This window comes from Paramormyrops kingsleyae, chromosome 11 (genome assembly GCF_048594095.1).
Source record: "Paramormyrops kingsleyae isolate MSU_618 chromosome 11, PKINGS_0.4, whole genome shotgun sequence".
NCBI lineage: Eukaryota > Metazoa > Chordata > Actinopteri > Osteoglossiformes > Mormyridae > Paramormyrops > Paramormyrops kingsleyae.
In genome coordinates, this window is record NC_132807.1 from 6,959,264 (window position 1) to 6,976,254 (window position 16,991).

General features: G+C 41.0%; 1 protein-coding gene across 4 annotated transcripts in view; it reads left to right on the forward strand.

The window, feature by feature from the left end:
• Positions 1–2,015: 2,015 nt before the first annotated feature.
• atp8b4 (ATPase phospholipid transporting 8B4) overlaps positions 2,016–16,991 on the forward strand; it is a 33,843-nt gene continuing 18,867 nt past the window's right edge. Inside the window, exons 1-6 of one of the 4 annotated variants that reach the window (XM_023814033.2) lie at positions 2,016–2,070; positions 4,061–4,186; positions 4,730–4,807; positions 9,562–9,629; positions 13,851–13,945; positions 15,348–15,406. In XM_023814033.2, coding sequence (XP_023669801.2) covers positions 13,852–13,945; positions 15,348–15,406 — 153 coding nt within the window. In that variant the 5' untranslated portion in view covers positions 2,016–2,070; positions 4,061–4,186; positions 4,730–4,807; positions 9,562–9,629; position 13,851. The other 3 variants (XM_023814032.2, XM_023814034.2, XM_023814035.2) reach the window with 3 other exon arrangements.

Below are 16,991 nucleotides of genomic sequence, written 5' to 3' on the forward strand. Positions count from 1 at the left end.
GAAAATACGAAAACATCAGCCAAGTGACATGATTTATATTTTGTAAGCAAACAAGTACAGTAGGTGAGAGTACAATATGTTGAAGTTACCAAAGCGTCAGCTGCATGGCTAGATTAGCTGTACATACATTAACATCTGGACTCTCAGCTTTGTCAGTCTGTGAAAATAAGGCTACATTTCCGTGGTACTTTGGCGCCATCTAACGGCTACTAGTAGTGACGTGTTAGATACATAGATGATTAGATAGATTAGATTAGATTAGATAGCTAGATAGATAGATAGATAGATAGATAGATAGATAGATAGATAGATAGATAGATAGATATCAATAATCACAGAGGGAAATTCCAATTTCCAGCAGATTAATACCACAGTCGTACAAACAAAAGTCTGAAAAATATACAGAAGAATCTATAGAGTGTAGACTTACATTAAAAACAGAGCTACTGCCTATTCTAAAAGTGCTGCATAAATAGTATTGCAAGTAAATTAAAAAAATGAATAAATTCATAAATAAATAGAAAGATTAGTATGACCATACACTTATTGAGATGACTGACCCACAATGCATGATACTAGGAAAAAGTTAGGTAAGAATGAGATACTATTATGACCATGTACTTTGATGACAGAATCATAAGCTAAATAGGTAATAAAGAAGTAAATAAATGAATCCAGCTTTTGCCTCTATGCATTTACGCTTCCATCGGAACTCTCAAGGGAATTCCTCAGAAATCTTGGTACATATTATTAAAATGTTTGCAAATCATACTTAGAATCATTTCTTTATTTTACGTATATGTACTTAAGTAGGTTAAAAAAATAAAATACGTCTTTATTGTTACTGATGGACTGATGGGGGGTGGGGGTGGTGTTGGAACATAATTGGGGTGGGGTGGGCTGGGCTGGGGGCCCAGTGTGATCTGCCTTCATGGGGTCCAAAACCATGGGGTTTGCCATTAGTTTATTAATCATACTTATTTGTCCTTACTCCTGTACATATTGTCAAGGTTAAAACAGGGCTGGCGGAATTGCAAATTACTGATAGAATCTTTCACACATTCAGTGCTGAGTGAAAGGTTATTGGTTTTGGCATTTTGAGTGTACTGGGAGTTTTTCAAATTGGTGTATTGAGCTTTGTTTCAGCATTCTTTGCACAATAACCGTCTGATTGCTTTACTTTACTTTTCTATAAATAATCCCCCTCTCTCTCTAACCACTACCCCCCTAGGGCTTTTCATTGGGGGACACCCAGGTAGACTTCACTTTCTCCAAAAGTGCCAAATCCCATCAAGTGTGTGCATGTTGTAATGAGGGACTGGGAGCATCAATAAACCAGGTCATAGCTATAGAAACACGGTGGTGTTACAGTAAAGAGTTTAGGGGTTTGGAAGAGAATGTCAGGGCAGGAAACCGAAATGCTTCACACTTTCTTCTTAGCTGTTCTTTGTGCAGGGTGAAAGTATGTAAGTCGATTCCAGTGTGGTATCAAAACATGGTACTGACAACTAAAATTAATACTGAAACCAAATAAAAATTAAACTAAAACTAGAAAACAAAACGAAATCTATTTGTACGTTCTTAAAAGAAACAAACTGAAGTAAAACTGAAAAACAAAATGGAAAACTAAATAATAATAAAAAACCAAAGCAAATTTGAAAACTATAATAACCCTGATACACATGAGAAAATGTGATAAGATAATATACCGTCAAGGTCCTGCTATGTCTAGATCGCCTCTGTACTTGACAAAACAATAGTTGAATCCCCAGCTTATTCTTGTGTTTTCCTTCTTTTTAATGGATCCTTGAGGTTAGGTTGGATTACGTTGGGTTACATTTATTTAATATTAAAAGATAAAGTTGAAGATTGCCAATGATGCTACAATATAGTTTAGAATACTGATTTCCATTGTTATTCTTGCTGGTATGTAAACTCGTGTGTATGAAAACATGCATCTATTCCAACCATTCAAGTTCTCTGTTTTAGCCACACCCCCTTCAGAATGTTCAGATGCCAAGAGGGGCTAATTCAGTCTGAGCTGTGACCCGGACACCATACCAGTGTGAGGTAGGTAATACAACAGGTTTTCCATAAAGTCAGAAAGATTGAGTTTTACCAATGATGTATTACTAATGAATGTACATTGTTTTTATATACTAGTGTAATTGTGACAAGCTGTCACATATTTTAGTCTCGATGCCTAAATTAGTTGTCTAATGTAGCAGAGGTCCAAAAATATTTACCTAAGGAAACAATTTTAGGATAATTGGTACCGTTATCCTGCAAAAGGTGCTGCCTTTTTTGCCCCTGGCCTTGTCTTCAGTGCCACATTTTACTCACTCACATAATTATTAAATGCTTAACATCTTAAATAACTTCTTTAATAATTTCTGTAGTCTACTTGTTAAGGTACATAATAATTCAGTTGTCATTTGCTTCGTCTACTCTCTTATTCACTTTTTAGCAGATATTGAGCTTGTAATTTTTAGACCCACCATTAATAATAAAGTGCGAAAACCGACCGCATGAATCCAGGATCTCGTTTAAACACTGAGCTGCACTATTATTGACGTTTTCATAGCGTCAGATATCGTTTAAGACATAGAAATCGAGAAGCTGCAGTGAGACTCACCATCGGATGTATATACATGAGTACACACAATGCAACTATGCACACGCCGCAACACTTTCAGTACTGAGATCTGAACGGAGAGAATGGAAACGGCCTATGACGCCAGTGAGATATTCTTAAGGAAACGTCTAGGCCATTGCTGAATGTAAAAATGTCACTTAGATAGAAAATTCATTTGCTGGTAAAAGGCATAACAAGATGGTTACTTATTCTGCTATTTCCGATATTGATTGTAATTGATATCATTAAATAATGATTATAAATAATGCGGTGTCGAGGTGATAATCCACAGAGTGAAAATGCTTTATATCATATGTTCTTATTTGTGTCTGTAACCATTTGAATGAATACATTTAGAGTTATTGATTTTTTTGCCAATCGCTTTAAGTGAAACGTTCCTGAAATAAAAAAAAACAACAATGCATAATAATATACATGTACTAAACCCATGTTTCTATGGCAACCAGGACATCTTAAAACTCATATAGAAGTTAAAGATTGCTGTCGTTGTGCAATTGCTCATGGGACGAATGCGAAATGCGTAGCACACAGCTCACCTCATTACATTCGCTTTCCTTTATGCTTCAGTTTTGATACCTGAACTTGAGCTTTGCGTTTCGCTGATGAAAACACACTAAGATTATGCATGTGTGCATATGTATGGTCCATAAACACTACAGGTGAAACCACAGCCTCATAGTTATCTCTATCCAAAGCTGCATGTCAAATTACAGGCAAAGACTGGTGCGTTTTGGCCACGGTGACAGCAGACATCATTAGATGCAGACAATAAACTAAGGCTCTCAGCTTTGATATATTGTCTGGTTCATCAAACTATGTTGCTGCGGCTAGCGGTTGCCATAGAAACCGTCTCCTCGCTATGTACACCCAAAAGCGGTCTTTGGCTGGGATGACTGGGCGTCACGGTTCGCCAGTCCGGGTGTTTTGAGGTATCTCAGACACTATAGGGTACTTTGTGTCCTTAAGTTGATAAAACTATCAGGTTGAGCACGTTTGATTGAATTAATGGCGAATTATATCGCGCCTTTGCTTATGAGACATAAGATATTTAACCAGGACAAATGTTGCAACAGATGTGATGTGAATAAACATAAAAGCGAGTGTCTCAGAAATGCAATTATCCCGTTAAAGTATCAAAATGAAACAATAAAGACAAAAGTAACTATCCAGACTATCAGCAAGAAATGAAATACGAGGAGGAGCCTTACGAACCACTTTCGCTTTAGTTTCGGAAAGACGCTAACGTACGATGTGAACCTCGCGCACGTCAACGCACGTGTTTATTGCATCGAAATTGTGCTTTTTTTTGCTGTGCCGGGTTTACTCCTCAAATATCAAGGTTGCTGCTGGTAAAGCACAGCCCATCGTGGGTGGAAACTGACCCGACGACTGATTGCGGCACAGTGATGGGTGAGGGAGTGCCGGGGCAAGGACGCCTTTTGCAGGGAAGCGGCGCCGTTGCGCTCCACTGCGGTCTGCTGCACCCGCGGCTGTAGGATGGGACGGACGTCCACCTTTCCCTCTAAATTTGTAAGTATCAAAATGCTGTGTTTTCACATCATCATCATCGATGGCGGCCCGATTGCGGCGAATTTCTCCCCACTTTGCAGTACAGCATTCGCATTTCTCCTGCTCCGCTACATTAACGATAAATCTTGTGCTGGCGGTGAATTGTGCAACCGCTAAAGAGAATTTCGCATGACTTTTTATATTTAACAAGAGGGAGCAAAAAGAAGAAGGAAAAAGACATTCTGTTAGTCGCATGGTCTGGATGGGTGATATGATCTCAGATACTTGCACACTGTAAACGCCACAGAGGAGACCAGCAACCGTGGTAACTGTAGATTGCTTGTTATTATCGACTAAGAATGTATTTTATTTCCAATCGAGACGTACCTTAACGTTTCGTAAATCACTAGTATTCGTTTTGTTCTGCCTATACAATTTACACCTGCGAGTTTTAATTTTTTTTCCCAAGACCAACTTCCATGATGCAATCAGTGTTTGGGTCGACTTAAAACCGAAGTGATGTTATTTGTATGTGTTTTTTAAACGCTGTATTTCCTGTTGCAGATATTGAACCATTTGTCACCACTGGCTGCGTTTGAACAATCGGAATGACATCTGTGCAAAGCAGGCGTATTCTTTCAGGTAAACGAATGAGTGCACACTAAGTTTTTTGTACTCATTTATTTTTCAGGTTTTTGTTGCAATAAAAATAGGTAAATGAAGTGCGCTGACGCCGTGACACCAGTGTAGGATAACCAGATGAATGACTGGCCATCGCTTCACACTTGGATGTAACGCATAAAGGCCTCTGCAAGCTCAGTTTGCTTCGTGTGGGCATCAGCTTGTCATCTGTCCAGGCGGTTAGCGTTACCATACTGTTATGACAGCGGACTGAGACCCGTGATTTTGAAACGTTAAACTGAGCAAGGTGATCAGGAGCTCCTTAAGACTCAATTATGTGGCATGAGATTCTAAGGACAAGATGGTGACATTACTAAGAGAAACTAATGGACTGCCAGTATACAGTATGTGGGCAGTGTGTGTGGATTACGGCCTTATTCTCAGGCATATCAAGGCACATGCAAGCTGTTTCTACTTGTGTTAATATCCCTCCATCCATCCATCCATCCATCCATCCATCCGTCATCTGTTCATTCATTCATTAATCTTCCAACCACTCAGATATTTGTTTTTGTTGTACTTGTATTAAGTAACTACAATTGAAAATAATTATTTAATCTGCACATTCATTCAAAATACTGCAGTATTTTATTATTTGTCATATTGGTCAAAAATTTTTGAAATAACATTTTAAGGATGACGAAAGCTTTCCATGCGCCATATTAGTTGCATTATCATTTAGAGTGTTTCCTTTTTAATCGGCATCACGTGTATACATTTGCAGACTTTAAAACCCACCAGAGATACGGCCTGATGCACCGATAATGTAGATTGCAATCAGAAGTGATTTTATTTTAGCAGTCATCGGGGATCTGTCCTGCTGCGGACACAGTAGAACCATGTGTAAAACAGTGTTATGCATGGCTGATTTTTTCCCCCAATACAATTATATAAGGTGTAAATGAACGTGGAAAGATGTCATATGATAACGTTTGTCGGCCAGTCTTTGTCGGAGGAGGAGGCTAAATAACAGCTTCCAGCAGAATTCCCTGTTGAAGGAGCTGAGTTCTGAGCTCCTCTGGGTTTTAATTAAGGATGTTTGGAAAGTGCAGAGTGTGCTTTAGACTGCAGGGTGGATTTTGGCTGTGCTGAGAGCACAGGGAGGGCAGCATTTAAGAACGATTAAACGCAGCCTGGTCATAAACTGCTTCACAGCTTCTACAACCAGACGTGCCTTTGGCCATATCAAAGTTGATAATGCCTATGAAATGTTTTTTTTTTATTGCTCTTTATAGTGATGATCATGAGATCTCCCTAAAATTTGATATATAGCTGCTATAGAAAATATAAATGCAATGAATTTCTGTTTGCATGGCCAATAAGACGGTGGAGAAATGAGTGACAAGACAGATAAATTTCTGCAACCACGATAGAACGGTCTGTATATCTGAGTGTTATGGTTTATGGAGTAAAATTTAGCTAAACCCGCTTAAGGGCCGGCTTGTGCATCTGTTGTGTTGTGGTAGTTAGTTAATGATGATGATAAATGAAATTCGGTGTGACATTGCTTTCACGCCAGAAACTGGATTCTGACTGTGAATGATGGGTTGCTGTCCTGGATGAGAAGCTCAGTGGCATGATCTCACAACATGGTCTGTTTAAGCAGCCAACTTTGTCAAAAGTAACCCTAATCACAATCTACTGTAAACGCGAGTTCATGAGTGTCTGCTTGGCCATTTCAAAAGATCTCATAATGTCACCACGGTATCTGCAGTAACCATCCCATAAACCAATGCATTTTGGGACTTAACCACTGCCCCACCTTGTTTTGCAAATCAGTAATTAAGGTGAAATTTGACCTGTAAATGGAACGGCTGAGACACCCCTGAGAAGAGCTTTGGGAACAGAAGCTGTGTTCTTCTAGGCATCCAACAAGATTTCAGTAACGTTTTGGAGAACACAATAATTTCCATCCATCCATCCATCCATCCATTTTCTGTAACCGCCTGTCCTCTTCAGGATTGTGGGGGAGGGGGGGTGGGGGGTCCTCGGGGTTAGGGAAGCCTAACCCAGAGCCTATGTGCTCCAGGCAAGAATTTCTTATTACTTTTAATTGTGTTACTGTTAATTTCCACATGTTATAATGTTGTGGGTTTTTTCTAAGCAAATATACTCTTACTACTACGTTAGCGACTTGCGTTATTGAAACTATGCAAGTACGACGTAGGAGTTTCCCGAAACCATAGTTCAAACTACGGCGCTAACGACATCGCGAACTTACATGGTACAATGCATCGTTAAACGACACAGGTGTTTCCCAAAACCATACTTTAAACTACGGCGCTAACGACATCGCGAACTTACATGGTACAATGCATCGTTAAACAACACAGGTGTTTCCCAAAACCATACTTTAAACTACAGCTCACGAACTTTAGTAGAACCTTTGTTTCGGGTGGCAACATCATTGATGGTGGAAAATGCAGCCGAAGGAGGGTAGACACCATCTAAGTAAGCTGAAAATATTAAATAATCTTGCTGTACAAACATCTATAATGTCAAGTGCTTTGAAAATGTAGTTTTAAGAGTCCTTTTTATGTACTTCTCTGTTCATGAATATGGAATGATTTCAGAGGATGTTGTTTACCCACCTTGTTTGTGTTTTATGGTAGAATTCATTACATAGATAAATATATATTTAGGGCTGCACGATTATGACATCACAATATCACATCAAGTAATATTGCAATATTTATAAAATCAAATTCGAGATGAAGTTACCTGAAATAAGCTATTGCCAAATAGAACCTAACAATAGAGTGTGTCTAAATTATAAGGGCTTATATTGTGATTAAAATAAAAATAAAATAAATGTTATTACAGATAGAGCCGATGTCACTAAATGCATTGTAGCCTAAGACTCAATAGTTCTATTTTCGCTTTACATGAATAATCATATTATTATGACACTATTGCCCTCATGTTTCTATAGCTATGAAGGACCTGGTTTATTGATGCTCCCAGTCCCTGATTACAACATGCACACACTTGATGGAGTTTGGCACTGTTGGAGAAAGTGAAGTCTACCTGGGTGTCCCCCAATGAAAAGCCCTAGGGGGGTAGTGGTTAGAGAGAGAGGGGGATTATTCATAGAAAAGTAAAGTAAAGCAATCAGACGGTTATTGTGCAAAGAATGCTGAAACAAAGCTCAATACACCAATTTCAAAAACTCCCAGTACACTCAAAATGCCAAAACCAATAACCTTTCACTCAGCACTGAATGTGTGAAAGATTCTATCAGTAATTTGCAATTCTGCCAGCCCTGTTTTAACCTTGACAATATGTACAGGAGTAAGGACAAATACGTATCATTACTAAACATAAATCTAATGGCAAACCATTAAACAAAGCTTGGTAACTCGTTTCAATTTAGCAATAGTCTCTTATTTTGACAAAAGGAGTACATTTTCACTTATTCAACCACACAGCACATACGTGTGTGTCTTTGAAGAATGGAGAATGGATAAAATGTGCAGCGGCGCTCACTAGATAATACTTTTTCTCTTCTCTCTGGATCACGGTTATTTATAATTTTTTGGGATCCTAATGAATCCTTTTTGTTTGTCGTGAACACTGTTAGTCAAGCTGAAAACACCATACGCAGCCTTGACCAGCCAGTCATACACGAGTACCTTGGTCAGACGAGAAATGCACCAACATGGCGGATAACGGTCTTGGCTTTCTGTGGGCAGTATGCTGTTACGTAAATTGCAACTCAACCACAGTGCAAATTGAGGGCGTGAAAATGAAACCAAAGCTGATTTTACCAGCATTTCTATTTTGTTTTAGTTAGTGTTGCATTATTTATTTTAGTTTTTATTTAGCTTTTTTTTTTTTTTGAAAATGTATTACTATTTTTTAGATTTTTAAAAATATTTTGGTTAAGAAATGATTTTTTCGCTTTTGGTTTCAGTTGTAGTCTCAGTTTTCGTTTAACTATAATAACCGTGATCTGAATTTCCCAAAAAATGTTGTTCGCCATTTCACTACCAGCACTACATTTGGCAATATGTGGTAGCTAAAAAATTTTTCAAACTTGTATTATCTTTCTTATCTTCATAATCCATCTTCTAATCGCTTATCCTGGTCACAGCGAGGGGGGGGGGTTTGTTAGAGTCTTTCCATGGCAGCATGCGGCACAAAGCCATGGTATTTGCTCACAGTCAATGGGAAAGTTACTGACATCAATCAGGTTAAGTGCATGTGTTTGGGTTGTGAAAGGAAGCCTCTGTGACACGGGGGAGAACATGTGGACTGCAGGCGCACAGAGCGAAGCGGGATTCAGAGCTCAAACTCTGGAGATGTCAGTATCAGCACTGCCCCCTGTGCCAGCCAGCTGTCAGGATAACTATGCAAATCACGATAGACTAAAGGGGTAGGCTAACATATAAGTAGACTGCGGTTAGTTAGTTTTTCATGTGATTACTACAGGAAGAGTTTATCTTTTTAAATTTTGGCACTTGGGTGTCACTGAGGCTCCATTAGAAGCACTGCTATCTCACACCTCTGGTGTGTAACCGTTGAGTAGCCTTTCTGCTCTCTGTGTGCAGTCTGCATGTTCTCCTGCTGTCGTGCGGATCCTCACCCCAACCTTATACCCTGTGCTTCCAGGGACAGGACCTGAAATGTGGATGGATTGATTCTAACAATGGTTAATAGTCTGTATGTTAGCAGTTAAAGAAATTTTCCATGTAATCTTTTGCTGATTTTTGCAGAGAGGCCCGTGGATGTTGCCAGGAGTCCCCTGGTACTATGAGGTGTCGTGAGAAGAGCAGACACGCTGGTGAGATCAATGGCTTTACCTCTGTCTTCTTGTTGCTGAGCTGTGTGTAACAGCCTGTGAGAGTGTCGTACGGGGTCCATGGGAGCCGCGGTGCAGAAAAGGCCCCGTTCTTATCTGCTGCTAGCTGTCTTCCATGGCATTGTGGTCTGCGCACTCTGTGAAGGACGACGATCCCTTCCTCTGCATGATCTGTCATGTGAAAAGGATGCGGTTGGCTTTAAAACTACAAAATTCTGAGTAAATATTGATATTCACGATTTAGACAGTTAAAGATAAGGAGGTAATTCTCCTTTTCTTGATTTGAACGTGCCTTATGAAGGATCATGTTGGGTTTCAGATTTAATTAATAGTGTGTCTAAAAAGCTATATATATACACACATATATAGATATATACATATCCATCCATCCATCCATTGTCCAACCCGCTTATCCTACTGGGTCGCGGGGGCCCGGAGCCTATTGCAGAAGCAATGGGCACGAGGCAGGGAACAACCCTGTAACAGTGCTAACCACTGCACCACCATGCCGCCCCTATATATATATATTTTTTTTTTACTTTTCCGCAGCGCTTTGTGTAACTGATTTTGAAGAAATATGCTCTCCAAAAGCAATACAAAATTGTCTGATGTGCATTTTTAAAATTGAGCTGACGTGATTAAGCATGTGAGAAGAATGTGACCGTTCACCTGACAGCTGTCCTACGCACAGCAGTAAAACGTGGAGTGGTAACCTCAAGTCACTTTTCATACCCTGATGTTTATCTTAATTTCCTGGAAGCAGACTTCTTAACAGCATTAACGTTTTTAAATCAATATTTGTGAAATACAATCTTGGAATAGGTGCCCTAAATTTAGACTCCTCACCCAGTGTCAGAATTTGATAGCTGTTTCCAAAGACTGTGCCGAGATCTTCTCGCTTGGAGAGCTGCACAGTATCATTCTTTACAGGAGATCGAAGCTCTTGTTGTTTTAAGCCCCTCTCTAGTCTCAGAATAGCAGGACAGAGAGGTGGGAAAGTGATGCATCAGTGTTTGACAGGTGGGAGACGCTGAGTGACCTTTATTGGGTAGAAGTCAGGTCATACAGGCTGACCGGAGAAGCTGTAGGCCCTGGTATGTGACCTGACAGCTCTCCCAGAAACGGATGCAGATGAGTGCAAGAATACAAAGCACCTAGATTTTGTGTGTTTTAATTGAGTGGTGTAACGTGTCTCTTTAACTCTACCGTGACTCTGTATGCGTGTCACGGATCGCTTCGTCACAGGCCTCGCAGTGCTCCGAGCGACATGCATCCAAGCGCTCCCTCCTTTCATTGGCTCTCATCTGCTGGCCTTCGAAATCTCTGATGTAGAAGACGCCTCCCTCGTCCAGTCCTCCTTGTGTATGGAGGCTCCGGTGGGCCCGAAGGAGCGAAGTGACTGTCCGTCTGGAATTCTCTCCTCAGCTCCATTTGTTTTGCTTTAGTCGGGACTTTTAGTGAGATTCTAATAATCTCCATTTGCCGGGTCAGCAGGGAGACTTCCTGAACAATGGTGTGCACTTGTGGTGCACTGGTGCTGTGAAGTATTCAGTTGCAGAGATGCTATGACAGGTAAATGTTGACTGTTTTGCCAGTGGCTTTGGTTTGGTTTCTCTGCATTTGTCTGTTTGTTTTTTCCTATTATGCGTAAGTATCTTGCAGCTGGTGTTTTGGCAGGGAGCTACTATTTATATCAGAAGTTCAGATTCGCAGTGTACAAGCCCCGTGGGTAGCGTGTTTCTCCATACTTAATTGCAGCTGCCTTCCTTTGAACAGTAAGAGTGAATGAGTAAACGGGAGGCTAACAACCAACACTGACTACACTTCAATTATTGATCTGGCAGGGCATGGGTAGTGCCATGAAAGCACGCAGCTAGAGCACTCCTATTTCACAGAGCCTTAAGGTTAATAACCATGCATTATTCACCAAGAATTTGACCGCTGCTCTGTATTCTTTGTCAGGCAAAATGATGTCTTTTATTGTAAGAAAGACACAATAGAAATTAAGACAAGTTGAGCTCGGTTTTAGGGACAGACCTTGAGATGTTGGAAGACAAACTTTATCTAAAACAACCCCTGCTTACTCTGTCATTCACAAAGTCTTCCACAGCATAAAGGATTTTCCCACCTCTTATAGCTTATATAGTATGAAACACTGGCACGCCGAAGGCTTGAGTTTCTGGGGGGTTGAATAGATGCACAAAAGGTAGGTTTATCACAAAGCTAATTTTAGGCCGTAGCAGTTTGAATTGCAGCAAGCAGGATGATGAGACCATCAGGTTTTGGTAAGTTGCATGACCTCATCGCCGATTGCAGCACAGTTCTGTTGCAGTCATACTTCTCTGTGGTTTGAGTTGGCTTGGCAATGTTCCCACTACATTGCCAATTTTTCGATTGACCCGTTAAGTTATTGTCACGGCAAAATGTATTTGTAAATACTAACTATGTTTTCTTTTCTTTCTTGTATTACTTTGTAAGACTCTGCATTGTCACTGTGTTGCTGCCACCTTGGCCAGGTCTCCCTTGCAAAAGAGATCTGTGATCTCAATGGGACAAACCTGGTTAATTAAAGGTTAAATAAAATAAAATAAAATAAATAAAAAATATTTCTGCTGGTAATGACAGAACCCCTGAAAAGGGTGCAATGACATCATCACGTGAGGGCAAGCAGCTCAGCCTGACAGTGATCAATGGGCACTTTGTCATGCATTACTTTTCAGGGACTGGAAGAGAGTCATGTGACGTGACTGTGGGGGAAAGAGATCTAACAAATGATCCAATTAACTGTGTGGAAAGTCTTACCTTGCCAGGCTTGCTGTGGTGTATGAGTCGCACGCATGGTGTGGAGGGATGTCAGGAGAGAGAGGCCTAATTGTTTGCAGTCGCATATATCCTATCTCTGGGTAGTCAGTGTCCATGGAGACCCATAGCTTGTAGGCTTTCATGTTCTTTTTTGTAGCACATAAGCTTTACATTTCTTCCCAGTTTTGGTTCAAAAGTGCTTCTGACTTGTTGGTTAATGAATGATTGTTTCAGCGCCGGAGGCTTGTTTGTTCGTTTGTTTGCTTTGGCCACCACTGTCCCGGCACAGTGGACCAGAACGAAGCCAACTAAGCGTGAATACACGATTTCTCAGTCTTTCTGGCTGAAATGGGTTAGGACTGGGGAAGACCTTTAAGGAGGCCTTTGGAAAATCAATAGTAGGCTAAAGTCAGTGTTATTTAAATGGAACTGATAAGTTACGTTTACTACTTTGTTTGTTTGTTTGTTTACATAAATTATGCACCAGTCTCACTCAGTAGTCAGGTTACTACAGCCATCAGTGAGTGTCATTAAGTATATTATCCATTAACTTTGGTAATTCTCTAAGTCTTTAGCTCTCTTTGCTGTGGAAGGAATTAATGAATCTCTAGCTCCCACATTTCATGAAGGTAATGAGTAATGGTGATAAACATTCAAATGGTGATATTTCCTAATGATATTTCCATACTTGTAGGTAGAATTACTAATGTTTTAGAGATGTTAAGCCCAGTTAAATGCCAGGTCAAAGGTCACACTGAGTGTCAGTTCCACCCAACTGTGTTACAGTTTTAACGCAGTTGCAAACATGACAGGACATGCACGAGCTTCCCCAGGTAAAAAGGGGAGGGTATCCCTGACTTTATGCATCAGAGAAACCTAAATGTCATGCAGGGAAATTGAGGGGGAGGGAACTAGTTTTATGTTCATGCTGGAAAATGTTTAACTTCAGAGATGTCTGAAGGCATCACTCGAAACCATTTCAGCCGATTGCTACTCTGCTCTCTTGTTGGGGGAAAGAACAGGCACAATTTCTGAGCAAATCAAAATCCGACTTGGTCAAGGTGTATGTACAGCGAGTGAAAGAGGGGGGCCTGGTTCCCCGTAAAAAAACGGGGCAAGTACAGACACCTTCAGCATACCAGAGCGACCTTCCAGCTCAGCGACCGCCTCGCAGAAACAAATCACCTCAAGGCGTGGAAGAACACGGGTGTTCCTGAAATCTGCGGAACGCGAGCCATTTTCAGGGACGCCCGTCCCCGAGAGCTGAAGGGCATGTGGCTCCTCTGAAGTGGCTGGCTCGCCATGATGCGCCCCTGCCTTGCCGGGTGACGGCCTCGCCGGGTGACGGCCTCGCCGGGTGACGGCCTCGCTTACACTGACTTATCGTATTGTTTACACAAGGATGACTGCACTGAAGGAAATGGCAGAGAAATGGCTGAGGGTATTATTGCCCTGGAGAGGAGGACAGACACCCCCCGGCAAAGACCCTAGACAAGGTAAAGCTTAAATACAAAATAATAATAATTAATTGGATGGTGCAGTAAGCTGGATGGTGTGGGTTTAGATTGGCAAACCACTAGAGACATATACTATAGAGCAGCATTTCTCAATCCGGTCCTCGGGGACCCACAGACAGTCCATGTTTTTGCTCCCTGCCAGGCAGTCCACAATTGTACTCCCTTCTACCAGGAGCTGGGAGGGAGCAAAAACGTGGACCGAGTACTGGACTGGGAAACACTGCTATAGGGCAATATTTTGGAAGTATAATATTACTAAATCATGTATTAAATTACTAAATCATGTAGTAAATATTAAATCATGCACCTTAGGAGCACGGCTCAGACTGTGAAGAGTATTTCAACAAAGAGAAACAGCGAGGGTGCAGTGAAAAAAAAAATGAACAAGACTGATGGATTGTCTTGCAGTTTGACACTTTTACCACAATACAAGCCAGGTTTAATGTAGAGTTCGTGTTTTTTCCTGTTTCTTGCTGAGATACTTTAAAGAGATCTGAAACAGTGTATTGTTTTTATCCTGGAATCTGTTCTCTGAGGGAAAACTTTTTGATGAATTAGTGGAATTGAAACTTTGATTCCAACATTGATTTTCTGTAAGATATGGAAAAAAGAGACCTGTTTTTAAATTTATCTTATTTCAAAATGTGTCCTGCGTTGCACAGGCCTGAAAGCGTTAGAGTTTAGATTGAATAATTTAATTTGTGAAAATCCTGTTGTATTGTGTGTCATATATTGCACAAAAACAAGTCAGCTGAACTGAATATATGTCCTTTATAATCATATAAATTGCAAAAATGTATTAATTACAACATCTTTGCCCTTATCAGTCAATAACTGTAGTAAAGGACTCGTCATCTGAACTCACTGCCTGCTATTTTGAATTCAGTGTCAGTGACAAGAGAAGTAATTAAAATAATCATTCATTCTAGCGTCATGAAAAAGCTGCATTATATAAAAATCTCTTGGGAGTCTTTTTTTCCCTGTTCATCAGACAACATAAAATCTGGGCAGTAATGCTGCACTTGAATTTACAAAGAATGTCTCTTATATGTAGGAGATGGGACTGATTAGAGCCGCTTCTTTATATTCTGTATATACATCCATCAATCGTTCATTCATTTTATATATGATTAGTATTAAACCTAAATGTATTCATATCCTTTTTCTATGTGACCTTCTCTGTTCCATTAGAATAAGTACAGATTTGTGGCAGATTACACATCCAGTAATGGGGAACAGATGGTATATTGCTGTTGATCTGCCAAGTAACTGTTCTCATTAAAATTCACACTGTATAGACTGGCCTTTTTCTTCATATGGTATTTAAATGGCATTATTTTTGAGCATTTTTAGCTAATTCACTTTGTTGTTTATTTTTCAGAGGAGGAACGGCGCGTGAAAGCCAATGACCGCGGCTACAATGAAAAGTTTCTGTACGCTGTAAGTACCTCTGTATTTGTTCCTGCTGAGGCGGGGGTGGGCAGGGCGATTCGGTCAAAAACTCGCAGTGAGGGCCGGCGTGACGCCCTTGGAAGGAATGTGGAAATAGCTTGATATAGAAAAGGATCTTTGGAAAACAAAATGACATAAGCTATAGGGCGTAACTTTGGGCTGAACACAGGAGGGGACTGAGCTCTCCACCCATTTTGTGATTATTTGGGGGCTGGTTTTAATTATTGGGGGGATACAACCCCCCCCCCCCCCCCCCCTTTAATTTATACCCATGCTTAAGCTTAAATTATTTCCACAGGCTCTGCTCCTATTCACAAATAAAATAATATGTGATATTTAATGACATGTTTTATGTGTGATATTTAACATCAGGCCTTGTTTAATGTCATTACCAGTGATTAGAACTTTGTTTGTAATGATTACCTTAACAGTGTAATGTTTATAGAGTGAAGAAGCTTCCTTCAGTGAAAATAGTTAAAAGTCAGTGATGATCACTTCTCCAGTCAGGAGGGCAGACAGAGTCACATGACACAGTGCTGGGAAATGGGAAAGGGAATTTCCCCTTTGTGTGTTACGGGGCAAGACCCACATGGGCGTTTTGAGTAAGAGATAGCAAAACTCGGCAACTGCCATTGCGGGGGGAATTGCACAGGGCATCGGAAGGGGCTGACTTATTGTGTATGTACTTAGACCTAATAAAATCTGGATTGAACAATCACAGCCCTCTGACTGACCTGGCTCTGTTCCCTTCCTGGCATTTGCTGATTAACCAGGAGTGTCCAGTGGAAATTCATACGATAAGGGATTAAAAAAAACCCAGAGGGGAATCACAGGACAGTCAACAGTACAGAATGCATTGTTTGGATTACAACAGCTTGTGAGAGTTAAGTTCTTTTTATTGAGACGCTGCCCACGCAAATCTTAGAAATTCTCGCAAATTCTCGGAAACATATTTGCACCGTTATTCCATAGTGACAGGTGTGCTGGCAGATCATTAAATGGAAGTGACCTAAATCGAATTAGATGACAGCAACCTTGAGGCAGAGAGGCTCACAGCAAACTTGAGGCAGAGAGGCTCACAGCAAACCACACACCCCCACTGTGCAGGCTTCTTGGTCTGTGTGTCAGAGAGGCTGAGACTCTACCTCTGCTGTCCTGCACCCGAGTGAACGTAGTGGATACCCCACCTGCACGATCTGGGGAGTCTTTATTCAACTGCTTGTCCCAGTAATGGGTGGGGCAGCCTGCCGGTCTTGTGGTTAGCACTGTTGCCTCGCACCTCTGGCCCCTGGGCACCTGCCCTTTTCTCCTGAAGTATCAAAAGTGGCTCTCTTTGCAGTGCCACTACTGTGCTTTTTACTTTTGATCACCGGCGACCAACGACTGCCAGTACTCCCCCGCCCACCCCCCCACCACCCTCTGGTGTACAACTGTAACCGTCAAGCGCCTCCCCCTCAATAACACCCCTAGACCACATGGTAAAGACCAAATACCCATCGAGGTTGGTGTAAATGACAGGAAATTCACAAGGTTGGGAGGTTTCTGACCACAAGGGATTCAGCAAAGTAGGTCA